This window comes from Apodemus sylvaticus, chromosome X (genome assembly GCF_947179515.1).
Source record: "Apodemus sylvaticus chromosome X, mApoSyl1.1, whole genome shotgun sequence".
NCBI lineage: Eukaryota > Metazoa > Chordata > Mammalia > Rodentia > Muridae > Apodemus > Apodemus sylvaticus.
In genome coordinates this window covers 24,410,896-24,430,979 of record NC_067495.1, presented here as the reverse complement: position 1 = coordinate 24,430,979, position 20,084 = coordinate 24,410,896, and the positions used below count along the sequence as shown (strand labels likewise).

Below are 20,084 nucleotides of genomic sequence, written 5' to 3'. Positions count from 1 at the left end.
TATAACTGGGTGGGGAGTACCAAAGAGACCCAAGAAAAGGATGTTTCTAAAAGAAGGTGTCAGTTTATACAAATGCAAGCTGAAGCCAAGAGCTGGGAAGAGACACTGCTCAAACTGGAAACAATGATCTCCTAAGAGGCCAAGTATCTTGGTGTGTGGAAAGAAGTGCAGAGGGCACAGTCACTGTCATTGGCTTGGAGGGATGTGTTCTAGTTGAAAGAAAGAGGAAAGGAGGCAGAAAGTTGGAACAGAAACAAAGCAGACAACAAATGAGGCCAAGACAGCAAAGGAGTGGATATCCACTTCTCACTCTCAGGAGGAGGACACTGGTCATTGGAACAACGTTTCCTATTCAAAATCCCCAACTGTCCTTTCTACCTGAATTGCCATCTTTGTTCAGTCTCTAAGCCAGCCAATCCGTTTAGGTATGAGGCCATCTGCTGGGTCTCCTCACTCATTTTGGTTTGGGACATACTATTCCGTTTACTAGTTGATGACATCCAGCTCACATCCATTTTGCCTGTTCCCTATAATGTGGCTTTCTCCCAGCACCCTGGGACATGAGCTGGGATAGGCATTCCAAGGATCTTGCCACACTTGTGTCTGACTAAGAAGTCAATTGGAGCCATCTGGATTAAGGTCATGGCATCCCATGTGCACAGGTGACATATGGGGGCTTCCACGCTGTGTCCTGGTAACATGTTCCTGCTGTAGAACGTGCTGGTGCATTCTGATTTGCTCTGAAGAAGCACTTGACCATCATCCCAGAGTTCCTGAATCCATTCCTCCAACTCTGCCAGAGTGGGCCTGGTGTTGGGGCTGGGTATCCCAATTTAACCAAAGAGAATGAATGAGAATTCTAAAGAGCTGGAGGAACTCTCACTGACTTTCCATTGGAGTAATCCACTCTAGAAAGAGTGATTCTCCCTAGCATTATATGATTCAGTATTCTACAGACAGAAGGGCTTGATAAATGATATAACTTGCTTTTTTGTGCATAGATGGAGAAACTGTGCCTAAAGAAATATAACAACAACCTATCCCCAAATCACAGAGATTTAATAAGGACTAGAGCACCTAGAATAGAGTTGTATGAATGTATTATTTACTTTTTTTTCACAATGTGTGGCATCTTTGAGGTCCTGAACACATTCAGTCTTTCATGCTTGGTGAGTGCCATCAGGGCTATCAGAAATGAGTTGCTCAAGCCAGTGCCATGGGTCAACATTCAATAGGCTCACCTTCACATCTAGCACATGCAACTCCACCCTCACCAAGCTCTCTTCTTCAGTAAACATTTCAATCCTGTTGACATGGCTGAAGTCAGCTAAAAGAGCCACCAGATTGGTTTTGGTGTTTATGACATGACTTATGCCATACCGGGGACCAACCAGAAGAGTAACTTCTGAGCGCTTCTCTGCCTGCTGAGGAAAGAGAATGACAGAATATATGAAAGCCTGGACTTCTGAAACATTATCTAACTCTCAGCCTGAAACACTGTTTTCATAAGATCACAATATTTTCTTTGGGAAGGTTTTATGGGTTACATTGCATTAAATTATCCAATTAGGTGAACTCATATATGAGTATATGGAGGTGCTGATAAATTATGAATAATGTAGAAAGTAAATGTTATCATGATACAATATATTTATACACATCAAAAGCTTTTATAAGTAAGAAGGGCTTTTCCCCCTTCTATCTTAGTGATTGACAAGACACCATCCTTAAGAGTCTTTTGATTCCATTTCCCCCTCAAGGCTGCTAAAGCAATGCTATCTAGATTGTTCAGACTGTGGTGAAATCTGTTAGTACAGAAAACAAAGAAAGATTCCTAGCTTCTTTGTGTTTATTATCCAGGACAAGTCCTTGAATACAGCCTGTTCTCTCTGACGTTTGGCAGGTCCCTGGTTCCAGACAGAAATAAAGAAAATGAAATTACCACTAATGTTGCCTTGAATACACGGCCCCCATACAGCCGCAGGTCACTGAGGAACTTGAGATAGTGGACCTTAGCTTGTAGTGCAGAAAGCTGAGGAGAGAAAAGGAAATTCAAATGTGGGTTTCAATGGATGCAACATGTTCTACGGTGGAAATAAAGGCACATGACTTCTGATCCTTCTACTGTCAACTCTGGGATATTGGAATTACTGGTATGTGCCACCATGCCCAATGCATGCAGTGCTGAGGTAGAATCCAGTGCTCTGTGTTCTCTACCAACTGAGTTACACCTCTAGCCCAAATGGATGCTTTTATTGCTAGGGAGATGGGGTATGAGAAAGCCTCTTCAGTAGGAAGGGCAGTATGTTGGTATATCCTGTGTTTTCTGATGATGGACTGAAATGTAATATTAAGATTCAAATCGTATTGCTTCTGTAAGAGAACTATGAATGTGTGTGTGTGTGCATGTGTCTGTGTGTGTACATGTATATGAGGGTGGCATGTATATGAGTGTATGTGTGCATGGAGGACAGAGAATATCACATGTGATTCCTTGAGAGCCTTGCTTTATTTATTTATTTTATTGAGATGGTATTTCATAGGCCTGAAGCTCATGGCTGGCAGGCCAGTGAGCCCCAGTCCATCTCCCCAGCACTGGGATTACAAGTATTAGCCAGCACATGCACATGCAACACCATTCCATTGGATCTGGGATTGAATTCAGGTCTTCCTGCTTGTGTAGCAAGAAGTCACTCTCTGAGCCATCTCCCCAGCACTGGGAATTGTAAAACTCTTGACCCATGGCATCTTCTTATTTTTCTGAAACTGAGTGCTCACAGTGAGGTGATAGGGGACATTTTCCATCGCAACTGGGAAAGAGAGTATGTCCAAGAGTGTACTGAACTTGATTATATGTTTTAAAAAAACGTTTATGGGGTGAAGCCTTATAAAAATGACAGAAAATAGGATACCATGACCAAAGAACTACCCACATGGGTGGTGATTTGTATTGAGGTCAGACAAGTTTCAACAGCCTATATCAGCTCCAGTGCGTACTTAGGTTGTTTCCCATTTTATAGGCTTAGAGATTTAAGACTCCTTGTCTTTTTACTTACTGGAATCTTTGCTCTTTTATTACTTCTCAACCACATCTTTCTTTTTTCTGACCAACTGAATACTTTTAAATGGTCTTTGTGCTTCTCTTACTTAATAAAAACAGAAATGAATACAAAGATTTTAACACTAATGATGAGTGACAGAGATAACTTTTCTTTCTCTTTCCAAAGTAGGATTTAATGCAATGGTTCTAAGTGGTGATGGTGGTGATTTTGTTTCTTAGAGCATCCATGGCAATATGTGGACATATTTTTAATAATAATTAAGGGCAGAGTGACACTATTAGCTGGCCAGTACAGAGGAGGATGCTTCTTCATCTCACAATGTCCAATACAACGCCCTCATACTTTAGCAAGGAACAGCCTCTTACCAAATGTCAACAGCTCCCTGGGAGATAATCCTAATGTAATGAACACAGTAACTGGCCTTCAGGGCCCCTTACTGAGTACTTTGCATTTAAGCTGGTCTGAGCAGTAACCAGTCATAGGATGAAAATGTACAATTATCTTGTGATTTGATCCCCTAGTTGCAAAGCCTCAGAAATTCTCTCATGTGACTACCCCATGCCTCCTAACCCATATAAGTAGTTTCCACCTTGTAAGAAGTAAATAGATTTCCAGAAGGATTAGTATTTTTTGTTCCATTTAGACATAGGCAAATAGTGTATGAGGTTTTTCTGTAATACAGTGTGCCAAGTATTTTCTTCGTGGGCTAATTTTAAATAAGTTCTTAAATGCATGCAAACTTTTCTCCTTAAAAATACTCCATTCTATTAAGATCTAACAGGGATACCTTTTTACCCGGTGGTACCAAGTTTTGATTTGCTTTGACAAGGTGGGAGAGAGCTTTCTTGATGTTCTTCTCTTTCATGCTCTGCAGCACAGCAGATGGAAGAAAAGTCTCTAGTCCCCATTCTTTCCTACAACAGAAAGCACATCTTTCATTCCTTGTTCTTATGATGATGATGACTTACATACAACCAAATGACACTCTGCTGTTTGTTGGAACAAATGGACAGGGAGGCAAATTTTAATTGACATGCAGGGAACATACTGTTGGAGCATTGATTTCAAATTTAAGATTCAAATTTAAAAGCAAACATACATATTATTCACTCTATAGAAAGAACACTAACACTGGACATTAAAGAGACATTTTATTTAACCCATTTCTGAGTCTTTTAAATACATTCTATAACAAGATATTTGAAATATATTTTCTTTAACCTTTTTCAGCTTGTACTTGCTGTCTTCATTTATTGCACATGCTTTAGGGCTATTTGTGTCTTTATTTTAAAATGCACACACATATACAGGTGTATACACACACACACACACACATATATATATATATATATACATACATACATACACACACACACACATACACACACACACACACACAGAGAGAGAGAGAGAGAGAGAGAGAGAGAGAGAGAGAGAGAGAGAGAGAGAGAGGGAGAGAGAGAGGGAGAGAGACAGAGACAGAGACAGAGACAAAGATTTCTAGGGCTCAGAAACCTAGGATAGAACCAAACACAACTGACCAAAAAAAGTCAATGAAAAGATTCCTAATGCTGTACTTGTAGATTGGTACCTATGGCAATTGTCATCAGAGAGGCCTCTACCTGCAGCTGATGGAAGCAGATGTAGAGACCAACACTCAAACAGGGAGAGCTCAGGAAACTCCACAGAAGAGGGGGAAAAAGGATTGTAGGAGACAGAGTGGTCAAGGGTACCACAGAGTCCACAGTCAACAAGGCAGGACCCTTAGGGGCTCACAGAGACTGAAGTGACAATCACAGAGCCTGCCCGGATCTGCACTAGGTCCTGTGCATATGTTATGGTTGTAAAACTTTGTGTTTGTGAGACTCCTAACAGTGGCAATGGAGGTGTCTCTGATTCTTTTTTTCCTGCACTCAGGACCCTTTCCTCTTACTGGGTTGCCTTGTTCAACCTTGATATGAGGGGTTGTGCCTAGTCTTGATATTTTGAGACAGGGTTTCTCTGTGTAGTCCTGGCTGTCCTGGAACTCACTCTGTAGACCAGGCTGGCCTCAAACTCAGAAATCCGCCTACCTCTGCCTCCCAAGTGCTGGGATCAAAGGTGTGCGCCACCACTGCCCACTGTGCCTAGTCTAATTGCATCTTGTTAGGCTGCATTGGCTTGATATCACTTGGAGGCCTGCTCTTTTCTGAAGGACATTGGAGGAGCAGTGGATCTTGGGGAGAGAGGAGGTGGGGGTGAGACTGGGAGGAGAAAAGTAGGAGAGGCTGTGGTAGGGATGTAATGCATGATAGAAGAATAAAGGAAAGGGTATATTCAAAATAAAGATAGTAAAATACATATATAACACACATGTTATATATATTATAACACACACATAAATTTATACAGATAAAACTGGCTTTCATTTGAAAGGGTGTCTATACAACCTACTCTCTGATGTAAATGCTACATGTAATGTTCAATCAATACTTGGTAAAAGAACTGATTGCTACCAACACTGTTGTAGACCTTAGGACTTTATATGTATTTGGAGGGCAGTGCTTGTGCAGGAACCCAGGGCTTCATTCATGCTGGCTAAGTGCCCTTAGCCAAGTATTATTATCTTAAATGACCATTTTTTCATATCTTTATGTCTTTTAAAATATGTTTTCTGGGAGCTTTTTTACAATATGTTTTGATCACAGTGCTACCTGCTCCCTCATTTTCTCAGATTCATCACCTCCCTACTCACCTGCTGTCCCCAACCCCCACTTAACCCATAAAGATTAATTAGTGCTGTCCAGATATTCTTGGACGTGTGTTCTTCTATTAGCATATCTTTATGTCTCATTTTTATATTCAGATCACAAGTTTCTTGATGGTCAGGATTATATTTTATACAAATTAGTGTTTTCGACTATCTGATGCAGATGTTATATACAACACTCAATCAATATTTGGTTAAAGAACTGCTTGCCGCCAACATGGTTGCAGACCACAAGACTACTAGTCAAGCTAGTTATCTCTGAGAGGTTATGGTCTGCACAATGTTCCATTGTTAAGAAGTGGACAGACAGTAGGGGGCAGAAAGGTGTGCTAGTTTTCTAAAGACAGGGTCTCTCACTGACCTAAACTTCACTGATTAAGCTAGGCTGGCTGGTCAGTGCGTCCCAGGGATCCACCTGTCTCTGCCTCCCCAGTGCTGGCATTATATGCCATGGCTAGCTTTATAAGTATAGGTTCTGGGGGTTAATTCTAGGCTTCATGCTTACACAGCAAGCACTCTAGTGACTAGACTGCATTCCCAACCACCCAGCTGCATTTCAGTTTTATGAGTATGTTCTCAGGCTGAATAGGTAGTATTTCAAACATCCACCAGGTTTATCTGTACCTAAGAATTTTAGACCATAGGAAAAGGCACACATGAATGTGTCCAGTTAATATGAGACTTGTTTGTGAGCGGGCAGTCTCTCTGGCTAGTCACTATATATATGCCACAGGAAGGGAGACTGACCACTCAGGGAACTGAATCACATGGGAGGGATTTTTATCATTTACGTGGCAGTGGGTAAATTGGGAGTTGACAGAACAGTGGCTCTGGGGTAGCAAATTGGAGCTCTATTCCTTCCCAAGCCAGCCCCTAGGTTAGTTAGTGTGGCATCATGGTACTTTACAAATGCCTCTGGGAAAGTGCCTTGGGAAAGTGGGATTATAGTCATCCATCCATGTTTTGAGTGCAGATCAGGAGAAATCCAAGGATTTTAGAATGGCATGGAAGTATGATTTCAATCTGGCTATAAAGTTCTGACACACCAGTTCTTCATTAGCATAAAGAGCTGCCAGGATGAAGTGGTGTTTGCTTTAGGCTAGTGTATCTCTTGCTGAGAGAGTGAGCATTTCCTTTTAAAGAATTACTCTTAAATATATTCATCATCAGCTGGAGGCAATACAAACCATCCATTTTCCAAGGAAAGAGGATCTTTCTGGGCCAAAGAGGGATGCTGGTGGTAGGTAAAATGGCATACTCAGCAAGAGAAGGCATTCAGAGTTTACAAACAAGTTGTGATTCACAGAGACAACTTCGATGTGTGACATTTTTGCCAGCCACTTCACAGTTTTCTTCTCCCCCTATTCCTGGATCCAGATACCAAGGCAGTATGGTTGTGGCATTCCTTTTATTTTTCTAAGATGTAATGTGTATGACTATTTTGCCTGCATTATTATTGTATGTGCACCGCACACATGCTTGTTGCCCAGAGACGCCAGAAGAGGGTACCAGTTCGGCTTGGGAATGGAATTACAGTTGGCTGTAAATCACCACGTGAGTGCTAGGAACTAAACTTGGGTCCTATGCGAGAGCTGCAAATGCTTTTAACTATGGAGTCATCCTCCAGATTATCCCCCCCCTTTTATTTACAAGAACTTATTATATACCTTAGGCTGGCTTCAAACTTGTGATTCTCCTAATACTCTCTCAGTGGGAGGATTATAGGTGTGAGCCACCAGGCCCAACATCTGACATTACTTGGACAATGCTGTGAAGACAATTCACAAGAAGTCCCTCTATAAAAATGGCCCTCAACCTCCCTAATTCTGTGGCTTTTTAACACAGTTCCTAATGTTAAACTTATAGTTAAACCCCAACTATAAAATCATTTTTGTTGCTACTTCATAACTGTAATTTTGCTATGGCTATGAATCGTAGTGTAAATATCTGTGTTTTCTGGTGGTCCTAGGCAACCCTAGTGAAAGGGTCATTGATGCCTTAAAGGGGTCATGACACTCAGGTTGAGGACTGCTGCTCCAACCACCCTGGCAATAGAGGAGGGATTCCAAAGAGATCATCGTGTCCATCCTTTGTGCTACCCAGCTATTAAGACAAAGGAACCCCTCGGAAATGGAATTATTCCAGGAGTTTCGGGCTGGAAGGAGACAAAGGCTGAAGCTTAGTGCCATCCAGAGGAGGAACTTGCCTCCTAAGAAGGAATTTCACACAGTCTGAACAATTTATCTCAACCCTGTACAGCAGAGAGCAGACAGGATGAGTCAGCGGTGGGCAGGACCAGACCTTGCCTAGACTGCTGAGTTACAGACACCTTTGGCCCTCTATTTAAAGCTAAATCTCCATTTAACTAGATATCTCACGTCAGGATCCTGAAGTCAGATTTGGAGCTCAGTAGCTCCTTTACTTGTTTCTCTTTTCAGTTCTACTACATGGAATTAATATCCTCTCTTCTTCTTGCATTAGCTCTCTCTTTGATTGGTGTAGTTTTTAGGGATGGCTAAGCCAAAGTAGGCTCCATAAACAATTCAGTCTATCACGTAAACTAAGGCAAAAGAGTAGTCCCACTGCTTGGGTTTTAACCATGCCCCAGCACTACGCCTGTTATGGGACCAGGGAAAGTAGTGAGCAACTTAATTGTTATGTACCGCAGTTTACCCATTTATTTTTGAAGTAATTCCTGTGTGCTGAATGTGCTCACCCTCATTGTTCCCCTCATTCTGCTTAGCCTTGAACTCACTCTTTAATCCTAGAACTTGGGATTCTCCTTCCTCAGCCTCAGCTGAAATTAGAGGCCTGTATCACTAAGCCTGTAATTTGTTTACCTTGGCTTGTTTCCTTTTCCTGGTGTTTTAGGACAAGATGTTGCTCTGTGGTCCTGGCTGCTCAGGTACTCATGGCAAGCCCTCTGCCTCAGTATGCTCTATCACTAAAGTTGATGGGATGACAGGAGTGAACCATCATTCTGGGGCTTATACATCATTTGTAATGTATAATGCTTTTCACCTTGACTGCAAGAATGCATCTCTTCTATTACAAAAGACAAAATATTTGGATTATGTTGCCACTAGTTTACAAATAATCTGCCATGAACAAGATGAATTCCGCAAACAGATACAAATGAGTAAAGAAAAACCCGCAGCATCTCATGACACCAAGTGTGAACACTTACTCAATGTATTTGAGGGAGATTTTCTGCGTCTGTTTGGTGGTGACAGTAGCAATGTACATTTGTAACGCGGCCAGCCGCAAGGCAATGTCATATTTCAGCTCTGGTCCAAATCGCTCCTGAACGACATCGTTACAACTCTGTGAAAACAACAGCAGAGGGCGCAGTTGGTCAGAGCATGAGCTGCCTTCTGCTGCCTTTAGAGGAACAGGTGACAACCATTCCCCAGTGTTTCAACCTTCACTTCTAAGGCACTGAGGCTAAATGTGGAAACATCTCCACAGTGCTGCTTGGAGCCGAGTCAGTATTTAATTGCACAAACACAGAGACCACACAAAACATTTAACAGTCACCAACAAGCTGTTATTTAAATATTTAGCTTTTTGTAAAAATAATTAGGAATTTAGGGATGGAATTGCCAAACACAGGTGCTGCAACTGAACAGGGAAACACTGGTGGAGGAATGTGGGGTTTGAAGCTACGCTGCTACTGGACTTGGAATCCTGGCTCCTAAAATTCTTCATTCTTTTTTATACAAATCCCTAACTTGATGGAGCCTCAGTTTTCCTTTCTTTAATGGAGTGTTGGTTTTTAACCACAGGGTGTTGTGAGGAATAAAATAGTTAACAATGTGAAGCTCCTGACTAGTACTTGGTAGCTGTGAGTGTACTTCTAAAAATGTATGTATGTTATTCTTAGTCTTACTTTATGTGGTACTTGGATTCACCATCCCAGCTTTGCCATCAATAGCTACTGTGTTTGAAACATTAGCATTTATTTGAACTCTTGTCATCTATTTATTTGTGAGTGGGGCTGATAGGCACCATGTCACTAGAGCTGCTTGAGGATTACATGATATGTGCAAATGCTTTATCATAGGGCATTGGTGAGTACTATGAGGGTATCTATTAAAACCTTTCATCCATTTCAACAGTTGCAGTCCTCCCATTTCAAATGTGTAATCATGTGGACATTAGTCCACATTTCTTGGAATTAGTTTGTTCAAGTTGTAGAATTTGTGGCTAGGGCCAAAATGTATGCCAAGAATAGTGTTACACCCTATAGATTCAACTACTTGTAAGGCTGGGGTAGGTGGATATCTTGTAACTTTTCTGTGGATTTCCTGAGGATCAGGAAAAGGCAACTTATAGGAGGATGGACTTATTAGGGGTGCTACAGTTTCAGAGGGAGAGGGCATGATCTTCATGGTAGGGAGCATGGCAGCAGATAGGCAGGCAGGCAGGCAGGCAGGCCTGGTGCTAGGGCAGTTGCTGAGACCTTACATCTTTATTAAAAAGGGGGAGGCAGAGAGTTAACAGGTAGAGAGAGAATGGTGTGGGCTTTTGAAAGCTCAAAGCTTACCTTCAGTGTCAAACCAACTCTAACAGGGACAAACCTCCTAATCTTCCCCAAACAGTTCCACCAACTGGGGACTAAGCATTCAAATATATGAGCCTCTAGGAACCATTCGTATTCAAGCCATCATAATGAAGGCCAGCCTGTGTGATATCCCCAGATAGCATCGCTGTCAACCAAAGTAGCTAAGCATGTGCTATAAAATGATAAGGTTCCATGTAACCACAGAGACTAGGCTTAAATACTATATTCCTCTCTCTTGTTAGGAGCAAAGTTTGAGCTGAGAGCAGAAGAAACATTCAGAACATGTAAGCAGATTCAGTGTATGTGCTGACTGATTTTTATACTGGAAACTGGATTCTGGGTCTAGAAAAAATATCCCCTTTCCTACATCTTTATTGTATTCTTTAATGTATTTTGTATTAAATAGCCATCAAAGGGAAACAATGCTGTATTTTTTGCTTCCTTTTTAAGAGAAGTACATTAGTAAATACCTCACATACTGATTTTTATGAACTTAGGTCTACGTACGATTGCATGGCTTCTGTATGTAATGCTTAAACATTGCATACTTAGTGGATCTTATGCTTTGTATCATATATATGTTTGTAGAATAGATGTACATTTCTCAGTCAACTGCTCCCAATTTACCCTTAATAGTGTCTTTCATGTTTGTTTCCCTTAAAGCTTGCTGGAATAACCAGAAGCTCATATTTAAAGTGTCAAGAAGCAGAACCTAGTAAGCTTGGGGCACACCTTTCCCACCCCACCTTATAAACGATTTAAAGCTGCCACTTTGTTCTGTTTATTTTTGTTTTAACAATCAGGCACAGTGCTTGAGACAGTCAAACATGGCTCCAGGGTGTTTCTAGCCTAGATAGGTTGCTTTAAACAGTCCTCTAAGAGACTAGAAACCCAGAATGTAGTATGTGTTCACATGCTTATGATGCACAAACATGTATCCCCCAAAATGTGGCCCAGGAAACTCTGACAGCAATGTAATGATTGCTCTACTGTAACAAGGCATAGTTTCCAGAAAACTAAAAGGGGGGCACTTGTTTTAATTTTAGAGCTTTCTGTTGGAACGCATACATATGTATGCTTTGTGTATGAAGGTAAAAGGACAACTTTAGATATTGTTCCTCAACACATATTTAGACAGGATCTCTCACCGGCCTAAAATTTTCCAAGGCTAGGTAAATTCCCAGGCTAGGCTAGCAGGCTGTGAAGCTTCTATGATCTGTCGGTCTTTAGTTCCCTGGTACTGGGATTGCAAACATGTGCTGCTAGGTCTTACTTTTGGTTAATGTGGGCTCTGGGGATCAAACTCATGTCCTCATGTTCTTTATGGGCTGAGATATTTCTGGCCTTAACCTCAGAATCTATTTTGTGAGAAGTCATTTTTCAAATAACTTTTTTGAAGACTGCTACTGCATACGAATTTACAACAGAAGGTGTTTTTTTCCCTTTTCTTTTTGTATAGAATTTAGATATAAATGCTCAGATTTGATGGTAGGTTCTATCAACTACTAATGCAATTAGCTTAGCCATAACATGTGAGTTTTTTTTCCTTTATCTAAAAATGGGTGAATTCTTAAGAACAATTGACTTAAGAGCTCACTAACTTACTTAAGATTGCCATGATAGCCTTAAGGTGATTAATTCATAAAATGGGATGCGCGATAGAAACATGAGCCATTATAGTTACTTTTCCTAAGAACTCTGGCCAGAGTCATGTTTTTCCATCCCTGTTGTGCCTTTCTGTGATGGTTTGAATAAGAATGACTCCTATAGGCTTATATATTTGAATATTTGGATGTCAGTTAGTGGAACTATTTGGGAAGGATTAGGAGGTGTGGCTATGTTCAGGTAGGCGTGCCACTAGGGGTAGGTAGGCTTTGAAGCTTCAAAAGCCCATGCCATTCTCAATTTCAGCTTCTGCTCCAACAAAATGCCTGCCTGTCTGCTTGCCATCATGCTCTCCACCAGATAGCATGAACTCATTGAAACTATAAGTAAGACCCCAATTATATGCTTTAAAAAATGTTGCCTATGTCATGATGCTTCATCACAGGAATAGAACAGTAATTAAAGATGTGGATTATAGCAGAATCCTGGGTAACTCTTGACAAGGCAATTAGTCACTTAATTAGTATATAATTAGTTACCCTGCAGAGGAAATGTACAATATGAAGTACATGTGTATGTATGTATGCATGAATGCATGTGTGTGTTTATGTATGTATGTGTATGAGAGAGAGTAATTATTATTTTATAACTCTTAAATATATTATTAAATGCAGCCTCACAAGTGAATAGTAGCAATTGCTAAGTAGTCGTTCCAACAGGACCTAGTGTAGGCTTATAAAAAGTTCATTTGTAATTAATATATGTTTACGGGTAAAACAATACATATTTGGCAAGGTTTTGGTGACTTGACAGTTATAACTTGTTTACTAATTGGTATAAACAACTTTTTTTTCTGAACAGAGTGGATAGAACAAGTGTAAGTATGAATATTATCATTATGAATTACAACAGTCTGGATTATAAGAGTTTACTGTTAATATATATACTAAAATTTGTAAAAGCCCACATGGGCCATTAATGACTCAGAGATGAATACATGTTATCACTACTGAAATCGGCGTGCATCTTCATGCTTCCTCTGCCCTATGGTAACTCTCCTCATTAGGAGCCTGCTAAGTTAAATTGATTTTGGTTTTGTAAAGTGCTATGTGTGGATTCTGCTTCCTCTTCTGTTCTCCAGGCAATTTCATTGCATCTTTGTAGTAGTTTAAAATCAACATGGGTACACAGGAGACCTGTTGACTTCTAGTAGACAGATGTGTTATTTTAGAGATACCACACATTCTGTGATACAGTCATTTCCAAGTAGAGTCTGAAGCAAAAAATGTTCATATCCTAGTCTCTGAGGGGGATATATAAAATGATAGTAGCTTGATTTTAGTCTCCATTGCCCACAGTATATGGCTATGTATCACACCCACTGCCTATTCCTTTAGGAGGTAGATAATCTACCACCTACAGGAAAGGCCAAGCAGGAAAACAGAAACATCATCAGTCTTTTTCTTTCAGTCCCCAGGCAAGCTCTCCAGACAGGTTGTTGCATTTTGAGGCCAGTCCCCAGGTAGAAAAGATGTCTTTCAAATAAGAAAACTCTCCATGCATTCGATTTGAGCAAACATGCCTTAAACACAACATAATCAGCTTTAGTTGCTCCTTGTCTCCTTTCCTTAGAATAAGCACAGCCGTGTTTTTTTTTTTTTTTTCCTTTACAAAGGCAGTGGACTTCTTGTGGTGTTTAAACAGAAGCTGAATGGTTTTAAAGCACCATCCTGTTATCAAGATGAGAATGTAATTATAGAAAACAACCCATACCTGCATTTCACTGTCTACAGCTTTATACTAACAGGTACCTGGAGCTATTCATTAGTAGCTAACTAGGTAATAATTGTAGCACAAGGTCTTAGTTGAGGTGACCTAGCCTCTGAATAATGCTCAGCAGGAATATAGAAAAGATGCAATAACCAACCAGCTGAGGATTGCACTTTGTTTCATTCAGTCATAGTTGCCTTGGTTTCCTGATCTATTGGGGAACAGAGGCTACTGTTGCTAATTATGGGGTGCATGTAACCTAAATTTACCACCAAGAAATCCCAGAACATGGTGGTCTCACTGTTCAGGTTGGGAAATGCAGTATGCATTTAAAATTATTTTTGATAAATAGGGTACGTACACTGAACAGGTTTGGACTTGTCTTGGAGATGCAGGGCTGTGTTCATGAGAATAAATCACACTCTCCAGCTAAAAAAAAATAGTCTTGTCCCAAACCCACAGAGGTAGGGAGACCTAGTGGATTCTTTTCTGATGATCCCTGTGGACTAGAATGTAGTAGCATGCTCTGCTTCTTCTTTCTCTGTTGTCATTACTGGTCTCTCTGTATTATTGCCACTTGACACCAACATTTCTAATTTGCCACATGTTTCTCTTTCACCTTATATCTACTTTCTTTTGGCTATTTGTTTTTCTTTCTTTTTTGTATATATCAATGTCAAATACATGTTTATAGACACTTTGAGTGTTTCTATTACTGTGTACTATACATTAAACAAATAGATTCGTTTTCGAGATTTTACTTTTATGTGTGTGGCTGTTCTCCCTACATGTATGTCAACGTACCACATGTATTCAGTGCCCACAAAGGCCAGAAGAGGTCGTTAGTTTCCTTGGAACTGGAGTTACAGGAGGTTGTCAGCTGCCAACTAGATGCTGGAATCAATTCTAGGTGCTCTGGAAGAGCAACCAAAACTTTTAACAGTTAAGTTATTTCTTCAGCTCCAGTAAATAGGTTATTAGTTTGTTCCAATTGCATTGGAAAATTTTAGTGAGCACAATATTATAGATTCCCCAAAATGCAGGAACAGCTCCCAAATATTGAATCACATAAACTTATTCATATATTATCTATATCAAAAGATTTCCTCTGGGGCAAATAATTCCAAATACTCATCATACTCATCCCTGGAAGTTTTATTTTGGGAATAATTATATTCCAGAATAAAGGAGAAGATAGGCAATCTAGAGAACACACACAAACACACACACAAACACACACACACATATATATCTTAGATTCTTAAAATTCTGAAAATTATTAATTCCAATGTAATTATTATCACAAAGTTTTAGAGGAATTTAAGTACCTAAATGAATGAATAAACATTTGGAGAGGGGACAACTCATATATATATATATATATATATATATATATATATATATATATATATATAGTATGCCAACTGATCATAGAAGAGAGACATAATGAGATTAGACATGTTATTTTAAATCAGCATGATAACAATAGATTCAAGTAAGAATCACCAATTAATACTATTAATAAAAATTAGTGGGTGACAATTTGATGAAATATAAGATGATAAAAGTCACAAATGACTTGCTGCAAATTTCTTACTCATTATAAAAGAAAAGTGATTAATTTGTTCAAGGACACAACCCACATAAGAGGCAAAGTTAGCCTCACAATTAAAGGGATAAACTGGCACCGTGTGGCTCCTCATGCTATACTGAGAAGAATATATCACTTATATCATTCTTTGCAAATTCCTAACTTCAATCTAATCATAAGAACCTACTAGAGAAACCCAAATGGAAATATCTCTGTAAAATATTTGATTAGTACTTCTTAAAACTCAATGTCACAAATGTCACAGAAGGGGGATAAGGAATGGCACTGATTTAAGGACACTAAAGGCACAAGATAATTAAACTACATGCAAAATTAGATTCCGCAGTGAATTGTATTCCAGAAAAAAAATGACACTTGGTTGCAGCAGGCATCATTGTGGACGTAGATAAAAGAGGAGATAAGGAACAAACATTGATATCTCATTTATTGATTTTGTTAATTGAACAGAGTTTATATAAGAAATTGTTCATGTTATTGGAAAATACATATTATTTGAAGTAAAAATAATACATGATGCAAGAGACTAGCTTTCATGTGTTGTAGAAAAAGGATATGTCTATGTATACATTTCTGTGATGAAAAAGACTAGTATGTGCTTGCTTTAAATATCAAGTACATAGGAGAAAATACTAACAATGGGTAAAATCTGGGTGGAGGATGTAGATCACCATTCTTGCGACCTATATGGGAGTAATGAATTCTTTCAAAATCTAATGTGAAAATTAAAAGAGCTATTTATTTTATGATTCATCAAGCTTAGGAGAGCATGGAAAGAAAAAAAATATTGAGGAGGCCAATCATGCACCTCTACATTCATATAGAACAATCACAAAATTTTACCTACCTGAACATAGAGATACTCAAAAGCAACTGGATCTCTTCTTAACAGGTCAATGGGATCCTTGGGAACAAAACTGATTCGGAAAAGACACCTCATCTTATGGGAGCTGGGCCTCTGCGTCACCTGGAAGAGCCAACTCATCATTTAAGAATCCATCAGTGCTGGCTAACAAAGGGCTTAAAGTCACAGAATCAAAATTCCTTTTCTTTCTATATCAACAAAATCTTCACATGTGCCTTTGTGTGAGACTGGGGTTCCTAGAAGCAGACTTGGATGTAAGGGTTTGCACATACAGGGACTTGTTCTAGGAAGGTTTGAAGGGGAGGCTGGGAAAGGAAAGAGAAAGCACAGGAAAGATGACAAGAGTTCATATACACACAGCGACATGACTTAAACTCATATCTTCTGAGACTGCAATGGCTCTATTGTATGGGATGATTCAAAAGTAGGCAACTGTTTTCTTTCAAGCTATTTAATCCATTTAATCTTAAGTTTTGGATATGTAAGATCAGAAAAAATTTTGAATCTTCGTTCACATAAATCACCATAATGGTTCCCACATAATCAGCAGAAGTTTGAGCAGAACCATGAAGAGAAAAAGAAAGTGGTGGAACATTCCATTAGACTCAGGAAGAGGTGGGCTGCCCACCTCTTGCTGTCATTTACTGCTGTAGGCTGAAAGTTGTTTACTACATGTACCTGTGAACGTTTGATGGCTCAGGAGTTTGAAGAGTCTTCAGGCATAGCCCATCACAAATGACAGACCAAGTGCTTGCTCAACATCTCCAGGGGCAGTGCCCCTGACAAGTGTTCTAAGTTGTTGCTCAGAGCTCCCTGGTAGGACGGGACTCCAGGTCACACGGTGGAAACTGTCTTGATGAGCCACTTTTACTGACCCCCCAATTTGCCCCATGCCCATTTACCAACCCCTCTCACCTTTTTTCATAATCTCTCATGGAATTTCCACACATTCAAGTCTTTGGCTAAAGTTCTACCTCTAGGGGAACTTAGACACAATTTCAGTTAGATAGCTTTCACTTAAGAGGTTCTGAATATAAGTGGCAGTTTCCCTATGACATTCCATAAGATAAGCCATCCATTTCTAAGAGTATTTTGCTATGTGGTATTTTTGCAAGTGACTATAAAAATCCTTACATAGATTTAAATTTGATGAACATCATAGGCCATGTTTAGATACAGAAACAGAAATCAAAATGCATGGGAACTTTTCTAATTCATTGCATCCCATTGGATTATGTCAAAGGAATAAGGTGATTCAAGGGAACAGATGTGTGGAGTACTAGTTCTTGATTTTTGTTTAGAGAATTATTTTCATGTTTCATTATGCATGTGTATGTGAGCTCAGGGGCCTGAAGAGGCCAGAGGTGTTAAATGCCCTGGATCTGGAGTTCTAGATAGTTGTGAACCAACTGATGTGGGTTCTGGGAATTGAACTTGGGTCCTCTAGAAAAGCAGACCATGTTCTTAACTGCTGAGCTATCCCTCCAGCCCCAAGATATCTACTTTTAAGTATGCATCAAATAAGAAGAACTTTAGTATGATAGTTTCTGTCCTTCTATTCTCCTGGTGGGAACTTTCTGCTTCAGTTTCAGCTGTCCCCCCATGTCCCCTCATGCCCTCTCTTTAGGGCCATCTCTCAATGAACTTTCCTAAGCAAGTAGACTTTGTGGATACTTAAAGATTCAACCAAAATGCTCAGCTTGTTTGAAGTTAAGACAAGTGAAGGTTGTATGTTGGATACAGCAGCAAATAGTTGGCATGTCTCCACAGAGAACAGATGGGGTGGAATCTTGGGAACAAGGAATTGGGGCACATAGATAGATCACATTCACAATGGGCAGGACTAAAGCAGTGAATGCAGGCTTCCAAAAATAGTTTTGAGTATGTATCCTGAACCAAAGACAACAAAGATGACTTTGACTTATTCTACATACTTTCAGAAACAATTGTGGTTTTAATGATTTTGAAGAGACTAGAGATCAAAACAAGCAAAGAAGCCATTGTAGAAACAGAAAATGTCACTCTGCAGCACTACATTCCAGTATATGCCTGGCCTTTGAATGACAAATCTGAAAGATCAACTGAAAAATCTATGACAGACTGGCAAAAGATGGACCATCTCCTTGAGGCATCAAATGCATTCATTATAAAGGCAGTGTTTCCTTCAGAGAGGACCTAGGGCATAGAGAAGATACAGGGAGAGGACAAGAGGGAAGCCATCCTGAGACACCACAGACGCTGTTTCCAACAGCAGCAGCAGCAGCATTCTTGGGGGATACATCACAGACCTGAGTGAGTGTCTCTTGTTCATGAAGCAAGAGCAGCTTGGTGCCAGCCCCTTCAATTCTCTGCTCCAGCATGAGAGAGAAGTGCTCAATGCCTTTGATAGATAGCTTCTCTTGCAGGGTTAAGATGACATCCTTACAGGGAAAAAAACAGTGACATGAAGAGATCAAAATTAACAATGCCCACTTTAATTTTTAGAGTATAGCATGATGAGAAAGTGATACATTTATTTAGGCTTTACATCCTGTAATGGAAGAGGAACTCATTGATCACATAAGATTACTCTTTTTTTCTCTCAAATTTATATAGGTGATTTGCCTTCACATGTGCATTTGTATACCTGGTGCCCAAGGAGGCTAAAAGGGGGCATCAGATTCCCCTGGAACTGGAGTTACAGGCAGTTGTGACCAGGTAGGTGCTGGGAATCAAAGCCAAGTCCTCTAGAAGGGTAGCCACTGTCCTTAACCACTGAGCAATCTTTTCAGTCCCCATTTAATGTTCTAAATTGGAAAGGTTTTTTTTTAATGGACAAAGGGTTAATTTTAGTCTCCTCTAAATGGAGAAACGAAGCAGTTCTGAAAGCGCTCTATCCCAGCGACCAGTAAGTAGGGCCTCTATACCAAGTCTAGTCCACCACTCATTTTTGTAAATAAAATTTTATTGAGTTAGAGTTAATCCACCTCTTGTCCATGGTTGAGATTTAACATCCATACACTGCAGGAACAAAGTTGCACAGTGGTCTGTATGGCCTGAAATATCTACCATTTTACTCCTGAACCCAAATAGTATGCTGGCCCCTGCCTATTCTCTAAGAGAGCATCACAACTTTGAAGCTCTTAGGAAAATCTAGTTTCTAATTCCAGCTCTCATGCTTATAAACTCCACAGCACTGGGTAGTTATTCAACCTGTAAGTATCTCAGTTTCCCTACCTGTAAACTGGAAGTGATAATTATGCCTGCCTTGGAATGGATATAGGAATCAAATGTGTTCATACTTACAAAGCATTTATTATAACGCCATTTACCCAGAGAGCACCACCATAACAATACATTCTCATTTTACATCCCTGGGGAAGGGGAAATGAGTAAACTCTGTCTGTAATCTTTTATAGGATTAAACATTTATAGTCAGAAAGTATTTACTACACAAATAAAGGCTATACTGCAATGCACAGCTAATCTCCTCAGCCTTTCATTTTTCCCCCATAGATTTGAAACTAGCAAATGACCTCTCTTCAAGATAATTTTTGTCATGTGTCTAAAGTTCCGTAGAACATAGTTTCTCAATGGGAGGAAATGGTGTCCTATAGCAACATTTGGACAGTTTTGGAGATAACCTTTGGCTAGCACAGCAGGGTTGGGGATGTCATTAGTGGGTAGAAAGTAGGGATACTGTTAAGTGCCTTAACAATGCACAGGCCAGTCACAACTAAGAACCATGTATTCCAAGGCTCCTCAATAGTTACAAAGGTGGGAAAACCTTCTCATGTATGAAGTGGGCTTTCCACAGACTGTTCTATTTGAGTCTACTTGATTGCCCTTTTGTCCCCATTGAAACAAAATCCACAATAGGT

The 20,084-nt window shown here is 39.8% G+C and overlaps 1 protein-coding gene across 1 annotated transcript in view; it reads right to left on the bottom strand.

Moving 5' to 3' along the window:
- The window catches only part of Frmpd4 (FERM and PDZ domain containing 4), a 51,249-nt gene that overhangs the window by 15,195 nt on the left and 15,970 nt on the right, over positions 1-20,084 (bottom strand). The window contains exons 5-10 of the mRNA XM_052170201.1: positions 18,513-18,644; positions 16,207-16,326; positions 8,999-9,135; positions 3,850-3,976; positions 1,943-2,032; positions 1,242-1,424 (exon numbers count right to left, since the gene is read on the bottom strand). Coding sequence (XP_052026161.1) covers positions 1,242-1,424; positions 1,943-2,032; positions 3,850-3,976; positions 8,999-9,135; positions 16,207-16,326; positions 18,513-18,644 — 789 coding nt within the window. The remainder of the gene's footprint in view (positions 1-1,241; positions 1,425-1,942; positions 2,033-3,849; positions 3,977-8,998; positions 9,136-16,206; positions 16,327-18,512; positions 18,645-20,084) is intronic.